General features: G+C 62.0%; 1 protein-coding gene across 1 annotated transcript in view; it reads right to left on the bottom strand.

The window, feature by feature from the left end:
* Window positions 1-15,905, bottom strand: part of Camk2b (calcium/calmodulin-dependent protein kinase II beta) — a 48,924-nt gene that overhangs the window by 24,879 nt on the left and 8,140 nt on the right. Inside the window, exons 3-4 of the mRNA XM_013520515.1 lie at window positions 8,465-8,524; window positions 3,280-3,334 (exon numbers count right to left, since the gene is read on the bottom strand). Coding sequence (XP_013375969.1) covers window positions 3,280-3,334; window positions 8,465-8,524 — 115 coding nt within the window. The remainder of the gene's footprint in view (window positions 1-3,279; window positions 3,335-8,464; window positions 8,525-15,905) is intronic.

The following is a 15,905-nucleotide window of genomic DNA, read 5'->3' as shown; positions in this document are numbered from 1 at the left end:
CACCACCAGCACCTCCACCACCACCTCCACCACCAGCACCTCCACCAGCACCTCCACCATCTCCATCAACACCATCACCCCCACCACCAGCATCACCACTGTCATTGCCTCTGTTACCATCACCCATCATCCTCACTGTCACCACTGCCGCCACCTCACTGCCACTTTCATCTCCATCCATACTACCATCATCACTTCTCCATCACCAACATCACAGCCACCTCCAAACCCACCTCCGTCATTACCGCTGTCACCTTTATCATCGCCGCCATCACCACGTCCACCCGAGTACCATCGTCCCCTGGGGCTGACGGCTTCTCAAGTGCTCACTCACTCACATGGGACGTTTCACACTTCTGTCCTGACAGCACCCTCTGCCACTGGCACGTCTATGCTCCATGACACACAAGGAAAGTGAGTCTCTGGGATCTAAGCGAGTTCCTCAGAGCGGGCAGCACAGAGCTTCGGCCAGGGCGCTCTGATGGTACACCCAGGCCATGTTACTCTAGTTTTAGGTCTAAGAAGACCTGATTCCCCCTCCTCAAACACCCTGGGGCCTGAGTCGTGCCCCCAGCAGTGGAGGGGCCAGAAGACCTGGTGCCTGGACGGGGTCTCCCCAATGGGCCAAGCTGTGAAGGTGCCCCACGCTGTCTCTATGAGGACAGCAGAGACGCTGGCGTGTGTGCACGCACATGTGTGTCTGCCTTGTGTCCCCACCAGGGAGTGGCCAGGGAGTGGCCATCGGGATGTGGCCAAAGTGGGCCTTGGAGCAGGAGCTGCTCTCTGGAGGCCCTCTGAGGATCCAGAAAGTTGCTGGGGAACTTGTGTGTGGGGGGGACACTCTGAATCTGCAGGAGACGCCACCAAGAGGCCCCCACCCTCTGGAGGGGGATCTTGCAGGAAAGCGGGGGCTGGGGGCCTCTTCCCAGGCCCTCGTGCTCCAGCCCCCCATTTCAGCATCTTCTGTCCATTCTAGAAGTGGTGCTTGGGTCTTTCTCATTTTTATGCCCATGGCAGGGCAACCCAAGCAGTTGGGAGAACCAGGGACTGCCAGGAGTGACTCTGGCACAAGTGGGTGCCGCGCCCAGCATTGGAGAAAAAGAAAAGCAAGGCTGTGCTGCGTGAACGTGACACTGCTCCGGCAAACCGCCCTGAGTGCCTCTCTGGACCCTTGGCCAAAGTGCTCTGAAGTCTCCTTTTGCCTCTGGAAGGGCCTTATGCAGATCAGAGCGGGGTCACCCGAGGGGTGACCATCCCGGAGCAGCAGCCCCAGGCTCAGAAGACCCAGGCCGGGTCCAGCAAGCTGCGGGACCTGTCAGAGTGCCCGTCCCTGCAGTGGAAGCGGCACTATGAGGACAAAATGTGTGTGTGTGGGAGTGCACATGTGTGCGTGTGTGCGTACAAAAGTGGGGAGCAGGAGGGCCAGGCATTCCCTGAGCCGTGTGCATGGCTGGCTCGCATCCCAGCTCGCTGATCCACTGCTGCAGATCTGGAGTCTGGGCTGAGGACATGGCTGAGGCATCAGGGCCCTGGGCCAGGGCTTCATCCCATACACACCCTCAGGGCACCGCGTACGCACACAGGTGGCCCAGTCTGCGAGGCCCCGCCTCTGCCCCACTCCCCAGGAGGCATGGGGACCTGTGGCCAATTCCAAGCTGCGGCCTCAGCAGCATGGGCCCCTCTTCCCCCGGGTTCCAGCCCAGGCAGCCAGCCTTGCAGTGCCCCAAGCATGGGGAGCAGGGACCCCTGGCAGCCCCAGAATCTTCAGGGCTCTTGAACCGCCAAGGGCATCAGGGCCCCTGCAGGTGAAACAGCCCACCCCGACACTACTCCCTGCAGGCCACAGCAGTCTGGGAGGAGGCTATGCAGGTCTTCTGGACACCCCCCGCCGTCCCTACACTGCCTGGCCTCAGACCAGTGTCTCCCATGGGCACGCATGCATGCACATGCGCGCACACACACCCGCCTCTCTCTCCTTCTGTCTTTACAGCCAACTGTTGGTCCCCAGAGCCGTCCTGTCCAGGGCATCCTCAGCCCAGGGGCCTCTCTGTTGCCGGGGAAAAGAGGCTGGTGGAGGTGTTGGGGTGCACGGGGTGGCACTTAGCCTGGCCCGACCCAGCCGTGGGGCAGACTTTCAGGGCATGGCCTCGGCCAGGTAGCAGTGGCTGTGCCCAGGTCTGATCACCTGGCTGGCAGTTCGAGGCAGGATCTTGTGGGACACACAAGGACACTGAAAAAGCGTCTGAGCCCAGCAGGGAGGGCCCTGCCTCTGTTGACCAGAGGATCCCACGTAGGTGGAGGCTGCTCAGACCTGTGCCCCCACCCCGTGGCCTGGGCACTGTCATGTGAGGGAGGATGAGCTGAGCGGGCAGCCTTTGTGAAGGTGCCTCTGGTCATCGCTTGGTCTGTCAAAGGGTTGCCATGACAACAGCACTGCAGCTGGGCTTCCCTGGCCAAGGCCACCCGGAGCCACAGGGGCAGAACAAGGCCCACGGCCTCCAGCCCAGGGTCCGGCTGCAGCCCTGATTCGCCAACAGCTAAGTATAGCGCTGCTTAGCGGGAGCCGTCAGCAGCGAGGGGGATGAGATCACCGTTTCTAAATCCGGCAGGAAGTGAGAGGCGGAATTGGCCCAAGCGCCTTTTCCTCAGCTACTGCACGCACGCGCACACACACACGTACAAAACACGCAACAATACACACATGTACACGTGCACACGAACACACAGGCACACACACAAATACACACATACATATGCACACATACACACGTGCTCATGGTGCACACGCATGCACATGCATGCACACCTGAATATATACAGGCACACGGGTGTGGCACATGCATCTACCCCCACAAACCACACCTGTACACACACACAAACATGTCTACACCCACCCATGTTCACGCAAAGCAACGCATGTGCCCCACACATACGCACTGGTGCTCTCGTGCCCGCGCACATCCACACCCACACATGCACAGGCGAAGTGCTCTGCCCACTCATGAACACACGCTCACGCCAGCCCCCACCGCCCAGTCCCGGGAGTCAGGTGCAGCGGGGAGGGTGAGTGAGCGCCGCCACCCTGCGAGGAGGGGCCGCCCGCTCGGTTCAGGCCCTGCAGGACTCCCAGGAGCCGAGGGAGGCCGGGTGGCCAGGAGCCGGGGGGGCGCAGCGAGGCACACCCAGGGGTGGCTGGGTGTGGGGCTGGGGAGGCGGCCGGCCTGGCCTGGCCCAGCACGGGCAGCGGGGGAGGGCGCGGGTGCTGCGCGCGGCACTTACAGATCGAAGACCAGGTAGTGGAAGCCCTCCTCGGAGATGCTGTCGTGCAGGCGCACTGCGGGACAGAGAAGCCGTGAGCTGGCGCAGCCCGGCCGCTCGCGGGCCTCCTCTTGGGCCGCGGAGGGCAGGGTGGAGGCTCGGGGAGCTCGGACCCTGCGGGCCTCCGCAGCGCCTGCCCTCCCCACCCTCCACCTGCCGACTCGCCTCTCCTGGGTCACCAGGAGACACCAGCGCTGAGCCTGGGCAGCAGCTCCAGGGCCCTGGGACGGCGCAGGGTGCACGCTGCCCACGGTCCCATCCTTCCCAGGGGTGCTCACCGCCGCCCTGGGGGAGGGCAGCCTCAGAGCCCCACGGGGCACACCACAGGGCAGAGCCTGAGCCCTGGCCCCAGACCTTCCATACCCTCTGTGCCCTCCATGCCCTCATTTCTGGCTGCCTACAAAGATGTGTGTGCTTTACGCTCCCCACCCTAGACCTGCCTAGCGCAGGGCAGGGGCGAGTGGGGACAGCACGGCCAGCTTGGGCTGGCTGAGACACCTGCGCGGAGCGGGGACACCCGGGCTAAGGCTGCCTGGGCCCGCTTCTCTCACAGCGGGCTCAGCCCTGTGCTGGAACCTGGCAGCTCTGAGTGCTCACTTAATGTTGACATCCTTGAAGCACAGAGAGGCTGAGTAATCAGCGGAAGGTCACACAGCCTATGGACGGCAGAGTGGGGCTGTGATCAGGTCAGTCTGGTTCCAGGGCCTGCACTGCACTGGCCCCAGCCCCTCCACTCCTTGGGACAGAGGCAGATGCCTCTGAGGCCTTGCTGTCCTCGCCCCTACGGGGTCATGGCACCTTCTCCCTGCCTCTCCAGGCCCCCAGGGCCTCAGGAGCAAACAGCCCACACAGCTCCAGCCCCTTCCTGCTGCCCTCTGGCGCTGTCCTACTTTCTAACTGGCTGCCAGGGCCCTCGCTCCTGTCTCTGGCCCTCCGGGAGCCAGCTTGATGGCGTCCTTGGGCCAAAAATGCCGATGTGGCCTCCAGGGCCCAGGCCTGCCTGCAGACCCCCGGGCTGCAGTGGCCCCCACCAGGGCCTTCCTTTCTCAGCAATGGACCCCAGCCCCGAGGGCAGAGCCAGGCATGCAGGCCGTCCCTCCCCGCCGCCGTGTGACCCCAGCCTCCCACCTGGCTCTGCTGCCCTGTGACGGGGGCGCAAGCAGTGCCTGCTCTCAGGCTGCTCTGGGACGAGCTGCCTTACTTGTCACTGTCACCAATGCCATCAGGTCTGAGGAGCCCAGGTGACTGAGGCTGCGTAACAGGGGCCAGCACCACTGAGGGACCTGGGCTGCATTGCCAAGCCCAGGGCAGAAAGTCACGGGCGAAGGACAGCGGGGAGCCAGGGCTACATCTGCACGGTCCGCTCTTCACAGGACCAAAAGCAGACTCACCGGGGACGCTCGCCTTTGCCTTGCCCGTGCTCCTCCCCAGCTGATTTCTGCGCCCAGGTCCCCATTTGCACCAGGACCCTCACCCCCTGGGCTGGCCTATGTCCCCGAGACCTGGGGCCCCTGGCAGCTGTTCCAGGGCCCTGGGCGTGACCAGAGTCCCTGGAGCCGCCTGCACTCAGGGACACGCTGCTCACAGCTACAGAGCCCGGAAGGCCCAGGCCGCGTGCAAAAGGCCAAGGTGTCCATGGACACGGCTCCTGGGGTGCCTCGGGGACAGCCTGCCTGGAGGGGCCACCCTGCCCCGCACCCTCCCCTGGTGCAGAGTGCGATGAAGCCAGGGGCTGAGGGGCGCAGGCCTGGGGGTCCTCCTCCTTGCCAGGAAGCGGGGAGGCCAGGGATCCGTGTGGGAAGTCAGGGAGGTGCGGACGCACACACTTCCTTGAACATTTTTAACATTTTAAAAATAGTCAGGTGCTTATTTTAATGGTTTAGAAGAAAACCTAACCAGCACATGAGGCCCGTGAATTCACAGACAAGGCTGAGCACAGAAGTGAACTATCACAAAATCTATTTAAATAACAACAGTAAGCAAAGAATGCCATATGCAGAGGTGGCATAAAAAAGCTCTCCAGGGTGTCCTGGACTAGTCTGGGTGCCTGGGGTCAGGTGACGGCACAAATGTGACCCAGGCCTGAGCCACTGCCCTCGCCACCCTGGGGCACAGGGCCTCAGGGGGCGCCCGCCCCGCTCTCTGCTGTGCTCTGGAGCTACCCACTGTTGGGGCTTTCTTCCTTCAGGGCTACAAGGGCTGAGCCCTGAGGGCTCACGGCAGGCGTCCTTCCACTCTTGTCCTCAGGTGTCCCTCCCTCAGGCACCCCGCAGCCCAGTTCCTCAGCGGGCCACTGGGGAGGGACACTGCTTGCGGCCCTGAGACAGAGGTTCACCTCCAGGGCCCGGCTGGGTCAGCTCCAGCAGTGCACAGAGGGGCTCCTGGGGGTGCTGGGTCCCACAGCTCCTGCTGGAGTGCTGAGGACTCGGCTCCGTACCCCCAGGCCTGAGGGCAGTGGTCAGTTTGGGGCCTGCTCTCCTGACGCCCCCTCTGCCCACCCCAAAGTGCTTTCGAAACAGAGTCGGGGCAGGTGCCCGTGACGGCAGTGTCTCCTCCTGGGACCTCGCCCCGCATGTGGCAGGCGTTCATACACCTGCAGAACCGTGGATTCTGGAACCTTCCCTGGGGATGGTGTTGACCTGGATCACACCCAGACGGAGCATAGTCCGTCTGGGCTCAGGAGGAACATTCCACAGACGGCAAGGTGACCACGGCTGTCCCCTCACCCAGCAGGGAGCCCACATGCCGCACTCAGTCCCCGGGGACTCTGGGGCTGAGGACCCCGTCACCAAACCCTCAGGGCGGTGGCCCTGATCTGGGAGCCCTGGGCCACCCAAGGGCCTCTGCTTGCTTCAGGGGCTCCAAAGGCTGGCAGTCCCACACTGGGGCCACACCTGCCAAGCCAGTGGACTCTTCCTCATCTGTCCTGCTGGGGCTCTCCCCCGGGGACGCTGCTGCCATGGGACACTATGGAAACTTGGGGCCCAGGCCCTGGAGGCAAAGGTCCCCCGACTCCGAGAGGCCCAAGGCAAGGCCCCTTGTCCTGCACCAGATACTGCTGAGGCCACAGCCAGTGCCCTGCTACTGCCCAGCCTCCTCCACCTTTGCGTGACACAGAAGCACCCCTACCTCAGTCTCCCCTGGGGCCAGCAGCTGAGCCAGCCAGCAGGCCCATGGATGTAGCTGGGGCTCAGGCAGCTGCGAATCTACTCACACTGGGTCCATCAGCTCGGTGGACATCACGCCCATGACCTCTGTGTCAGTCTTGGTGGGCAGAAAACGTGTCTCAAACCCCTCGATGCTTCTCTTCCAAGGGGAGCTTGATTCCCTTCCCTTCTGTGTGGGCTTCAAACTGACCAGGCAAAAGTGACAGCTCCTAGACTGTCACGGAAAGGCACAGGCCTCCTCGGAGGTTACCCAGAGTCCTCTAGGACTAAGCGACCCTGCTCTTGGGTACAGGACCCACAGGACCGAGCAAGACTCACATGTTTGGGCCTTGTTCACAAGAGCAAAGGGCAAACAGATATACACGGTGCGGTAACTCCCTGCCAGGGGTTATTCAGCCTTAAAAGGGAGGAAATCCTGACAAACGTACAACACGGGTGACCCCAAGGACACCACGCTGAGGGAAATAAGCGGCCACAAAATAGACACACACCATACAGTGCACTCCCCTGTGGTCCCCAGAGCAGCCAGATGCACAGACAGACGCAGAACTGGGAAGTCTGGGGCCAGAGAGGGGCGCAGGGCGGGGGCGGGGAGTCTATGGAACAGGAACGGACCGTTCGGTGAGTCTGTTGGAAGGGTTTCTACTCCAAAGACGAAAAAGGTTCGGATACAGACAGTGCGGATGGGTACACGGCACTGCAAATGTATTTAACAATTAATATTACGCACACTTAATCAGAATTTTAAAAAGATACTCTACTTCCTATCTCTCTGTACCTCTTACCTCAACCCCCGCCCCGCTGCCTCTGTCCCTCTGTCTCTGTCTGTCTCTGTCTGTCTCTGTCTCCTGTCGAAGGCTCTGTCCCCAGCTCAGGGTCCCCTCACTCTTGTGAGGCACTGGGGACTCTGCAAGGTGGGGCTGGTCTCTGGTGCCGGGGCCTTGACGGGGACACTGGGACCCCCCGCTGCTGTCTGGACGTGGGGCTGGCAGCCCAGACGTGAGGCTCCTGAGAGAGGAGCCCCACTGTCTCCCCTACAAGTTCCCTCCCACGTCTCAGAGTCTGATCTACAGAGAAGTTTCCTTGTGAGCCTGCAGCCCGGGCCACCACCTCCAGGTTCCAGAATGTGCCGTGCCTGGGCCCAGCCCTAACTGGAACGAAGGCCCCGCGGGGACCTCCAACGGCCACTGCTCCCAGGCCCAGACCCAGAGCTGGGGCCAGGTCCTTGCTTGGAACCAACCCAGACCCATGTCAGGCATCCAGCCAGGGCAAGGAGACATCTTGCCAAGATCTACCCACCATACCCACCCAGGAGCACCCAGTACTCCACACACCCAAGGCTGACGGCCTTCTCTCCCTTGGCGCCTGGGCTGGAGGTAATGTGTTCCAGGTGTGCCCCAGGTGTCCCTTTTAACCCAGCTTCCTGGGTGCCGTTCTGGCAAAAGGGCATGGAGCTGTGGAGGGCTGGTGAATTCCCACGCCCCAGCCCTCCACAGCGGAGGCCACCACCCAGGGTGTCTCCCTGCTCCCCAGCACGGGCAACGCCTTAGCCCCAGGCTGCCTCAGTCCCTGAGGGGGCAGGCGTGGGACACAGGCACACACGGGTACACACCCTCAGCTGGAAGCCCAGAAGGCGGGGGGTGGCAGGACCTAGGGCCTGGGGGCTCTGAGGCAACCTGCAGGACACATCCCAGGCTGCAGGAGGGAGCCTGGCAGCCACGGGTGCTGCTGGACTACTGGGGTCCAGGGGCTCTGTGTGGGCTGGGGCCCAGGGCAACTCGACCCCATCTGACCTGGCTGAAGGCAAGCAGCTTCCAGGTCGCTCACTTGCGCCCTCTTCCTGGCTGGGCCAGCCCTGGACTCCTTAGACACCTCCCTACATCCCAGCCAGCGAACGGGCCACTGGCCCCAGCTTCTGGGCTCAGAACACCACAGGAGCATCCTCAAAAATGCCCACCCGCCCTCCTAGGGCCGCTCACCGATGTTGGAGTGCTTCAGCAGGCGGCAGATCCGGGCCTCTCTCTCCAGCTTCTGGTGATCTGGGGACACAGAATGACAAGGTGTCACCTCGAGCCCAGCAGTGAGCCCACGACCACCACGTCAGGACAGGCCCTCGAGGGTGTGCGGCCACCGCTGCGAGAGAGGATGGCGGCAACCACAGAGCCGAGGACACACCCTCCGCTTCCCGCTCTGGGGCGCACACTCGGCTGGCTTCGCTGCAGTGGGGAGAGGCAGGTGTGGGCGCTAGCAGGCCCCCAGCCAGCACTGCTGTCCAGGGACAGACGCTGCGCGGAGACGCTGGGGAGGCAGCGGGTGCACAAACTCAGGGCTGAAAGCTCCCGCGTGACTCAGCAGTGTCCATGTGTGATCCACCTCGATTCTGTACTCTTTGGGGCTTTCTGCTGATGGCAAATTTGTTCTCCCAAGGCAATGGTGGGGTCTGCACAACTGTGTCAGCCAGGTCAGGCGAGGATGTGCCCCAGAGCTCAGAGCCCCCCACTCCACCCCCACCCCAGTGCACCAGCCTCAACCTGGCTCTGGGAGGGGCAGACAGAGACGCCCAGGCACTGCTCGCCTGCGCTCTGCTTCCCAAGGGCCTGTGTCCCTGGGGCAGTCCCTCCATAGGACCCCAGAGGACGGGCCAATGTATCAGTCAAAGTTTTATATTTCAGGCAGAGGTGCCGGGAGGGTTTAAAACGCGGCAGAGTGTAACCAGCCCCAGAGCCCACGGGTGAGGGGAGAGGGGCAGCGCTGGGGCCGCTGAGCACACCCCAGCCGCCAAGGCCATGCCCGGAGGAAAGGTGACCCCGGGAGCACCCAGCGCGAGCTGTCGTGTCCGAGCAGGGGGAAGCAGGTGCTTCCCTGGGCCACGGCCACCGGGGTGGGGGGATCCTGAGGAAAAGCAGGCAAATCTTCAGCACTTGGGACAGCGGCCGCCTCCAGGCGAGACCGACACCCCACACCGCCCGCCCTGCCCAGAGACAGCTAACTGCTCACCGATTCCCCCAGGGAACCGCCACAGCCCCTGAGCAAGGGAAGACCCAGCGCAGGTTCAGGAGGATGCTTGGAAGGCTTTCAGCCCAGCCTGCAGCCTCCGGTCCCCGGGGTGCAAGGGGAAAATCATGCACCTGGTCTGGCCGAGTCTTCTGTGCTCAGCTGCCCCAAGGCACATGTGACGTGGTCTAGGGACACAGGCCGCTGGGGCAGCGTCCTGCAAACAGGTCTGTCTGGGGTGCATCCACCAGGTGCTCCTTCCTGCCCCAGGAATCCTCCCTGAGCTGCACGCACACCTGCTCCCGTTTCCCTGCAGATGTCGGGTACCCAGCTGGAGCTATCGGCAGAGCCTCCAGGTGCGTGGGAAAGACCCCACCCCATGTGCTGCCGCACCCCACTCCCTCATCTGCACCAGGGTCCTGCTACAGTGGGGGCCGGGGCACTCGGGGACGGCCGGTGCTCCTGGTGGCACTGAGGCACCCAGGAATCAATGCTGACATAAAGCACGGAGAGGGAGCCCCTGACTGCAAGCCCTTCAAGAGCCCAGGCACAGTGAGAACCAGCACGCCAAGGTGACAGGGCTCATGTGTGGGCCAGTACCAAGCCCAAGGGTGACAGGCGTGCACGCGTGCGCGCGCGCACACACACACACAACCATACACCACACACCTGCTCTCTGGGAGGAGCTGGTGCAGAGAAACTCGGGCAAAACACACTATTTAGTCCTCTTACCAGAGACACAGCCCACAGATAGAATACAGTATTCATTTACACCCCCATCCAAGCGCTTATCAAAGAAGAAACACCCCAAAACAAAAAATGCCAAAAACAATTTTACTCAAAGATCAGAGCCTGCAATTATCCGTCCGCCCGCCTGGATTCTAATGATAGCGCAGTGCCCCGAGATTCCACCCGCGGGGAAAGCCGAGGCCGGAAGCTTTTCTAGGTGATTCCTCCCACACCGCAGAGCCCAGGATCGCAGTGCGCGGTGCTGGGCTGCGGGTGTCTGCTCGGCACCGGGGGTCCCGAGGTCAGTGGCGTGTGCGGGGCCCGGTGCTGAGGTTCAGGTCACGGAGGGACAAGGGAGGGGCACTGGCCCCGGCCAAGCCTGGTCACCCACACTGAGTGACTCACACAGGGTTGTCCGTGGCTCCCAAGCACCCGGTTCACGCGGCACTTCAGGCCTCGGAGGCCAGGCCCTCTCGTTACTCCGGCTCCGTGACAGGCGTGACAGGGCTCCTTTGCCCGCAGGCGGGTGGCAGTGCCCTCTGTGCGCGCTGTAACCTCTGCTCAAGCTGGCAAACACTGCCATGGGAGCAGCAGGGCCAGTGTTTTGGAGGAAGGAGAGACACAGAGGGGCAGGTGACAGCCCAAGGCCCCCAACATCAGCTACTGCTGGTCGGCGGGCGCTGGAGGGCTTGGTGTGAGGCACCCAGGAGTCAGGGTGGGGACAGTGGCATCCCTTGGCTGTCACAGAGCTGCCACCTTAAAGGTGACAGACAGGCTGCCCCAAGCTGTCCAAGGCCAAGATGCAGGCACACGGCAGTGACTGCCCTGAAGCACTCTCCACATAATGGTGCCATCTGCTCTGCGCACGCCACAGGTGACAACCTGTTTAATTCCAAGTGTGCTCTGAGAGGCCAGGTGTGGTGGCTGGAGGCCTGGGAACAGCCCCCCTTCAACGTCCCAAGACCCAGCGGTGTGCGGCCTCGAGGACGCCCATGTCCTGTGTGGACAGCACCCAGGGGCCATGGCCACAACCCCAGAGGGCAAGCTGAGGGGACACGTGGGTAAATCTCTGCTGGTCACTCTCCATCGCCTCCTCTTCCTTTCTGCAGCGCAAGAGGGCGTCCGGGTGGAACTGGGAGGCTCCCCATCCACCCAAGCCCTGGAGCCACCGGGGCCGTCTCCCTGCGGGGTGACTCACAGCAGGGAGGGGAGGGGGTGGCAGCGAGAGCAGTCAGTGAGCAGGGGACAGGAGGAGTGTGGGTGGCACCCAGCCCGCCCAGCTGCAGGCTGTCACGGGAGGACACCGGGCGGGGCAGAGCAGGGCAGGAGGGGAGACAGGCCCACGCACGCAGGGGCCACCTCGGGCTGTTCGCGCGCCCAGTCCTGGGCCTTAGGACTGCGGGGACCCGAGCCCAGGAGGAGCCCCGGGACTACCAACCACGTGGCCTGGGATAGGCGACGCGCCTCTGCAGGCCTCCTCTGGCTGAGAGGAACAGTGATGGCGTGGGACTTCAGGGCTGCATATGACGACGTGTGCAGAGGGTCTGAGCAGCGCCTGGGGCGTGGAGCCCTGTCACCCCCCAAGAGGCCGCCCGGGCCCCATTAACACCAAGGGTCTACAGCTGCTTCCAAATGCCCCTGGGGGCTCAGTTTCCCTGTCAAAGGGGCAGGGTAGGTGCCATGCCCCACACTGTTGTTCCCACCCCTACTCCCCCAAAGAGCTGGGCCCCCGTCCCTTCAACTCTACAGCCTGCAGTGGTGCCAGGCTCACACCCTGTACCCTCAGCACAGGCAAGACTGCCGGCCCAGCTGACTGCACTGTCCCACGGGGAGGGGCAGTCCTGCCTTCCTTCCCGCCTGCCTCAGCCACCTGCACCACCCAGTGGCCTGAGAGATTTCCAGAAACTCAGATGGCTCGGGGCATCCCGGTCACAACCACCAGGCCCCTCCTAAGCACTGTCCGGTGCTTAACTCCCTACCCCGTGCAAAGTCAAACCTGTTCTCCATGTTTCAGGCCCCTGAAGGGCACCCCAGCAGGCAAGGCCACTGTCACATCACCCAACTCCAGACAGGGGCACAGCTGCAAGGTAGCCGGGTGGAGGTGGGGCTGGGCTCCGTTGGGGTTGGACATCCGGGGGAGCCCAGGGCCACCTCCCCATGGGGCTTTTCTGAGGGTGCCAGAGAGTCAGGGGGCAGAGGTGGCGGTGACGAGGAGGTGGGCAGAGGGGACAGACACTCCCCTCCCCCTGCTCTAGCATGGGACCCCGAGAACAAGCAGTCAGCCTACGCCACCTCCTGAGCTTTGGACAGCCGAGGAGGTACAGGGCGGCCCTCGCTGTGGCTTCCGCTGCATGTTTTGTTTTGAGAAGCAACAAGGCAACCAGCAATTAGCCTGGCAGTGGGAGCCAGCAGCTACACCCCGAGGCAGAGGAGCCTGCGCGCCTGTCCTGCAGCTGCCTGCCACCCCAGGGGGACAAAGAGGGTGCAAGGCTCTCAAGGGACCCCGACAATCCCTGTGGGGTGCACCCTGCCCTCTGCACGGGAACATCACCTGTCATGGAGCACAGGAGTCACCCAGGGATGACCCAGCACACGAGCCCCAGGCACATGTGGTTACTCTGGGCCACAAGGTGGGGGTCCCCACTGCCTTCTCTCCGCGGGGCCGCTGCCCTGGCAGCAGACGTCTCCTTGCAGCGCCCTCTTCAGGATGAAAACCATCTCCAGACAGAGATTCGACCTGGAGCCAAGTGAGAGCTCACTCTCGGCCAAGTGTGGCACTCGGTGTGCGGCCAAGGCTTGGCGCTGAGGTTAAGGCCCATAAGGAGCCTCCAGTGGCTCGGCCGCGTCCCTTCCCACCTGGCGTCTTATGGATAAGATAGTCTATTCACCCGGGGACCAGGTACCCCGAACAGTGCTGTGGCTTCCCGCAACCCACTGGATTATCCAGACGGACCAAACACATCCTCTCTCTGTCCCGAGAAGCCTGCGGGCCCCAGCCCTACAGCTTCAGTGCGTCGGGAGCAACCTCAGGGCCCCTTGTGGAGCGGCATCTCTGAGCCTGTGGCTGTGACCTGACATCCGGCTCATCCGCCAGCGCAGATTCCAGCATCGCTCCCTCACTCCTGGGGGGACAGTCCCCTCAGCACAAGGCCATTTACGCCCTCGTTCCGTCAACGTCAGGTGGGCACAATCGTCCGCCGGCACAAGGCGAGGGGTGGGTACCTTGCCACAGCACTCTCTCTCCCGCCAGCCTACACAAAGGGCAGGGCCTGCCCCACACAGGGCCCCACAGCCACCTCTGGGGACAGGAGGGGACGCTGCACCATGATCCCATGAGGCACAGGTTGAGTGCATTCCCGGGCCGTGGCCCACAGGGTGCAGGATCCACAGATTACAGCCCTCATCCTGAAGACCTCTTCAGGTCCCTCCCCTACTCTACCACTAATCAGATGCAACCCTAACCAGGCACAGACGGATGCAGGAGCCTCACCAGGGCCACGCTGCTGCCCTCAACTCCATACCATCACTGCGTGTCTAACCGATTCCTCTGCCCCACCCCCAAGGGGCCCATCTCAGCCCGAAGCCGGACTCTGCGAGCCTTTCTACACCGTTAAAGGGACAGAGGGAAAATGGGAGACCCTGCAGAGACAGCAGCACCAAGTCTGCCGCTTCTCCTGTGACAAACGAGGGTGTGTGTCTGGCTGACAGCCCTCACGCCCTTTCCCTCGGTCCCCTGCAGAGAGACCGGGATAGCCTGCCTCACGTCCTCTCTGGTTACTTCCCGGATGCTTGCTGGGCCATCCTGAAAGGAGGTCTCCTCCCCTCTCTGAAGCAGCAGCAAGGACACCGCCCCTAAAGTGGTAGAGTAGGAAAGGGGCCAGGCCCATTACTGACACCCCAAACCTCCTCAAACACCAATAAACTGTGATGAACACAGCCAGCCCTCTTCATGATTCCCTGGTTCCGGCCCTGTCACTTCCACAGCTCCTGCTCCGGTCACCATAACTTCGGCCATCCTGGACCCCACATCTGCTCCCAGTGTCTCCCTCAACCCTCGGTAGGCTTGGATTTGAACCAAGTAGTAGAACTGAAATCGGTCCAATCAGCAGGCTCAGATCAGAAGGCTCGAGTTTGGACCAGTTTGAACCAATACACAGGTTCATTTTTGGACCAATTGACAAGCCTAAATTTGGACCAATCCGTAGGCTCAAATTTGGACCAATCACAAGCCTGAATGTAGACCAATCAGCAGGCTTTACTATGGACCAATCACAGCACCACAACTGGTATATAAGCTGCACTCTCCTCATCCTTCCTGGGTGGATCTGACCAGGCTCTCTTTGGTGTGCTGCAGGTCCTGTCCTGCACCACAGGTCTCGTTCAAATAAAGCCTCACTCCAGTGGTCCCAGAAAGTCCTAAGGTTGTTTATTTTGAGTAGTGCAGACAGAGCTGCTTTAAGAAGAAGCCATGACACTTGGAGTTGTTAGCCATGAAGCGCTCCAGAGACTGACAACTGAGACCAGCAGTGGCACTCTGATTCCTAATTGCTATCTGATTTGAGCTGAAAGCCCCCTCAACTGACTGGTGGCGGTGCTCTGAGGCCTTGTGGCTGCAGCCTCTCCCACTAACCATCTGGTATTTTACAGAAGGTCTTCTCAGTTCCCTCCCCTTCAAGGGCTGTGCTAGTCTCTGAGCCCCTGGAAAGGCCCAGCCTGAGCCATCATCACAGCTCTGCAGCCAGAGGTCCCGCAGGCAGCCTGAGCTCCTACTGCTGAGGCCCACTGGCAGCTGAGGCCCACGGGCAGCCAGTGCCCTGCTCCACACTGCCACAGCGGGGGGAGAGGCCCAGCCCCCGTCTGCCTTCATCCCAGCCGCCCGCTTCTTGGGGTGGGCAGAAGCAGTCATCAGGACCCTCCGTGGTGGGCAGCATCAGCCCTCCACACCCGAGGGTGGGCGCTGCCCCTGCACTGTCAGGACGCGTTGGCACCCCAGGGGCCCTGGGACACACAAGCCTGCTGCTTGGGACTGTCCAGGCCAGCAGCCAGAGCCAACGAGCAGTAACTCAGGGGTCCCCTCCCCACGACATCGCAGGTGAGACCACACAGACCGGGACCCCACGGCTGTCCCCCCACTTCTATGCTCCCCCTGGGGCCTCTTTCCAGAAACCTTTGATGTCACCAGTTGAGTTACGAACCTATTATATTTATTTGTTTTTTTAGTTTTTGGTTTTTCTCCGGTACCGGGAACCAAACTCACGACCTTGCGCTTGCCAGGCAGGTGCTTTTGCCGCTGAGCTAAATCCCCAGCCCCCAGTGTAATTTATTTATTTATTTGTTTTTTTAGTTTTTACGAACCTATTATAAAAACCATCCTCTCTGCCACGCTGTCTCCCCTGCCACCTAAAACACGGGCATCCAACCAGATCGGAATTTCAGGTGGCAAAGCTCAAAAGTAATGTTTCAGTAAGAGCACGACTCCTGCGTTAAGTGTTTTTCATGTTTATCTGACATTTAACTGAGCTGCTAATCCGGCAGCCCCTGCCTGGTGCCCTCGATGCCTCATCCTGGGATGGTCCGGGGGCACCCACCTGGTGCCACTTCCCCTCTAACTCCCTCAGCAGCTGCAGCAGGGCACCCCAGGCCTGGCCCCAGAACCACAGTTCCAGGCTTCAGAAGGATGGGTCCTGGGGAGGGGGA

Source organism: Chinchilla lanigera, unplaced genomic scaffold (genome assembly GCF_000276665.1).
Source record: "Chinchilla lanigera isolate Chin_1 unplaced genomic scaffold, ChiLan1.0 scaffold00055, whole genome shotgun sequence".
NCBI classification, from domain to species: domain Eukaryota; kingdom Metazoa; phylum Chordata; class Mammalia; order Rodentia; family Chinchillidae; genus Chinchilla; species Chinchilla lanigera.
The sequence above is the reverse complement of the archived record's forward strand: the minus strand, read 5'-3'. Positions and strand labels throughout refer to the sequence as shown.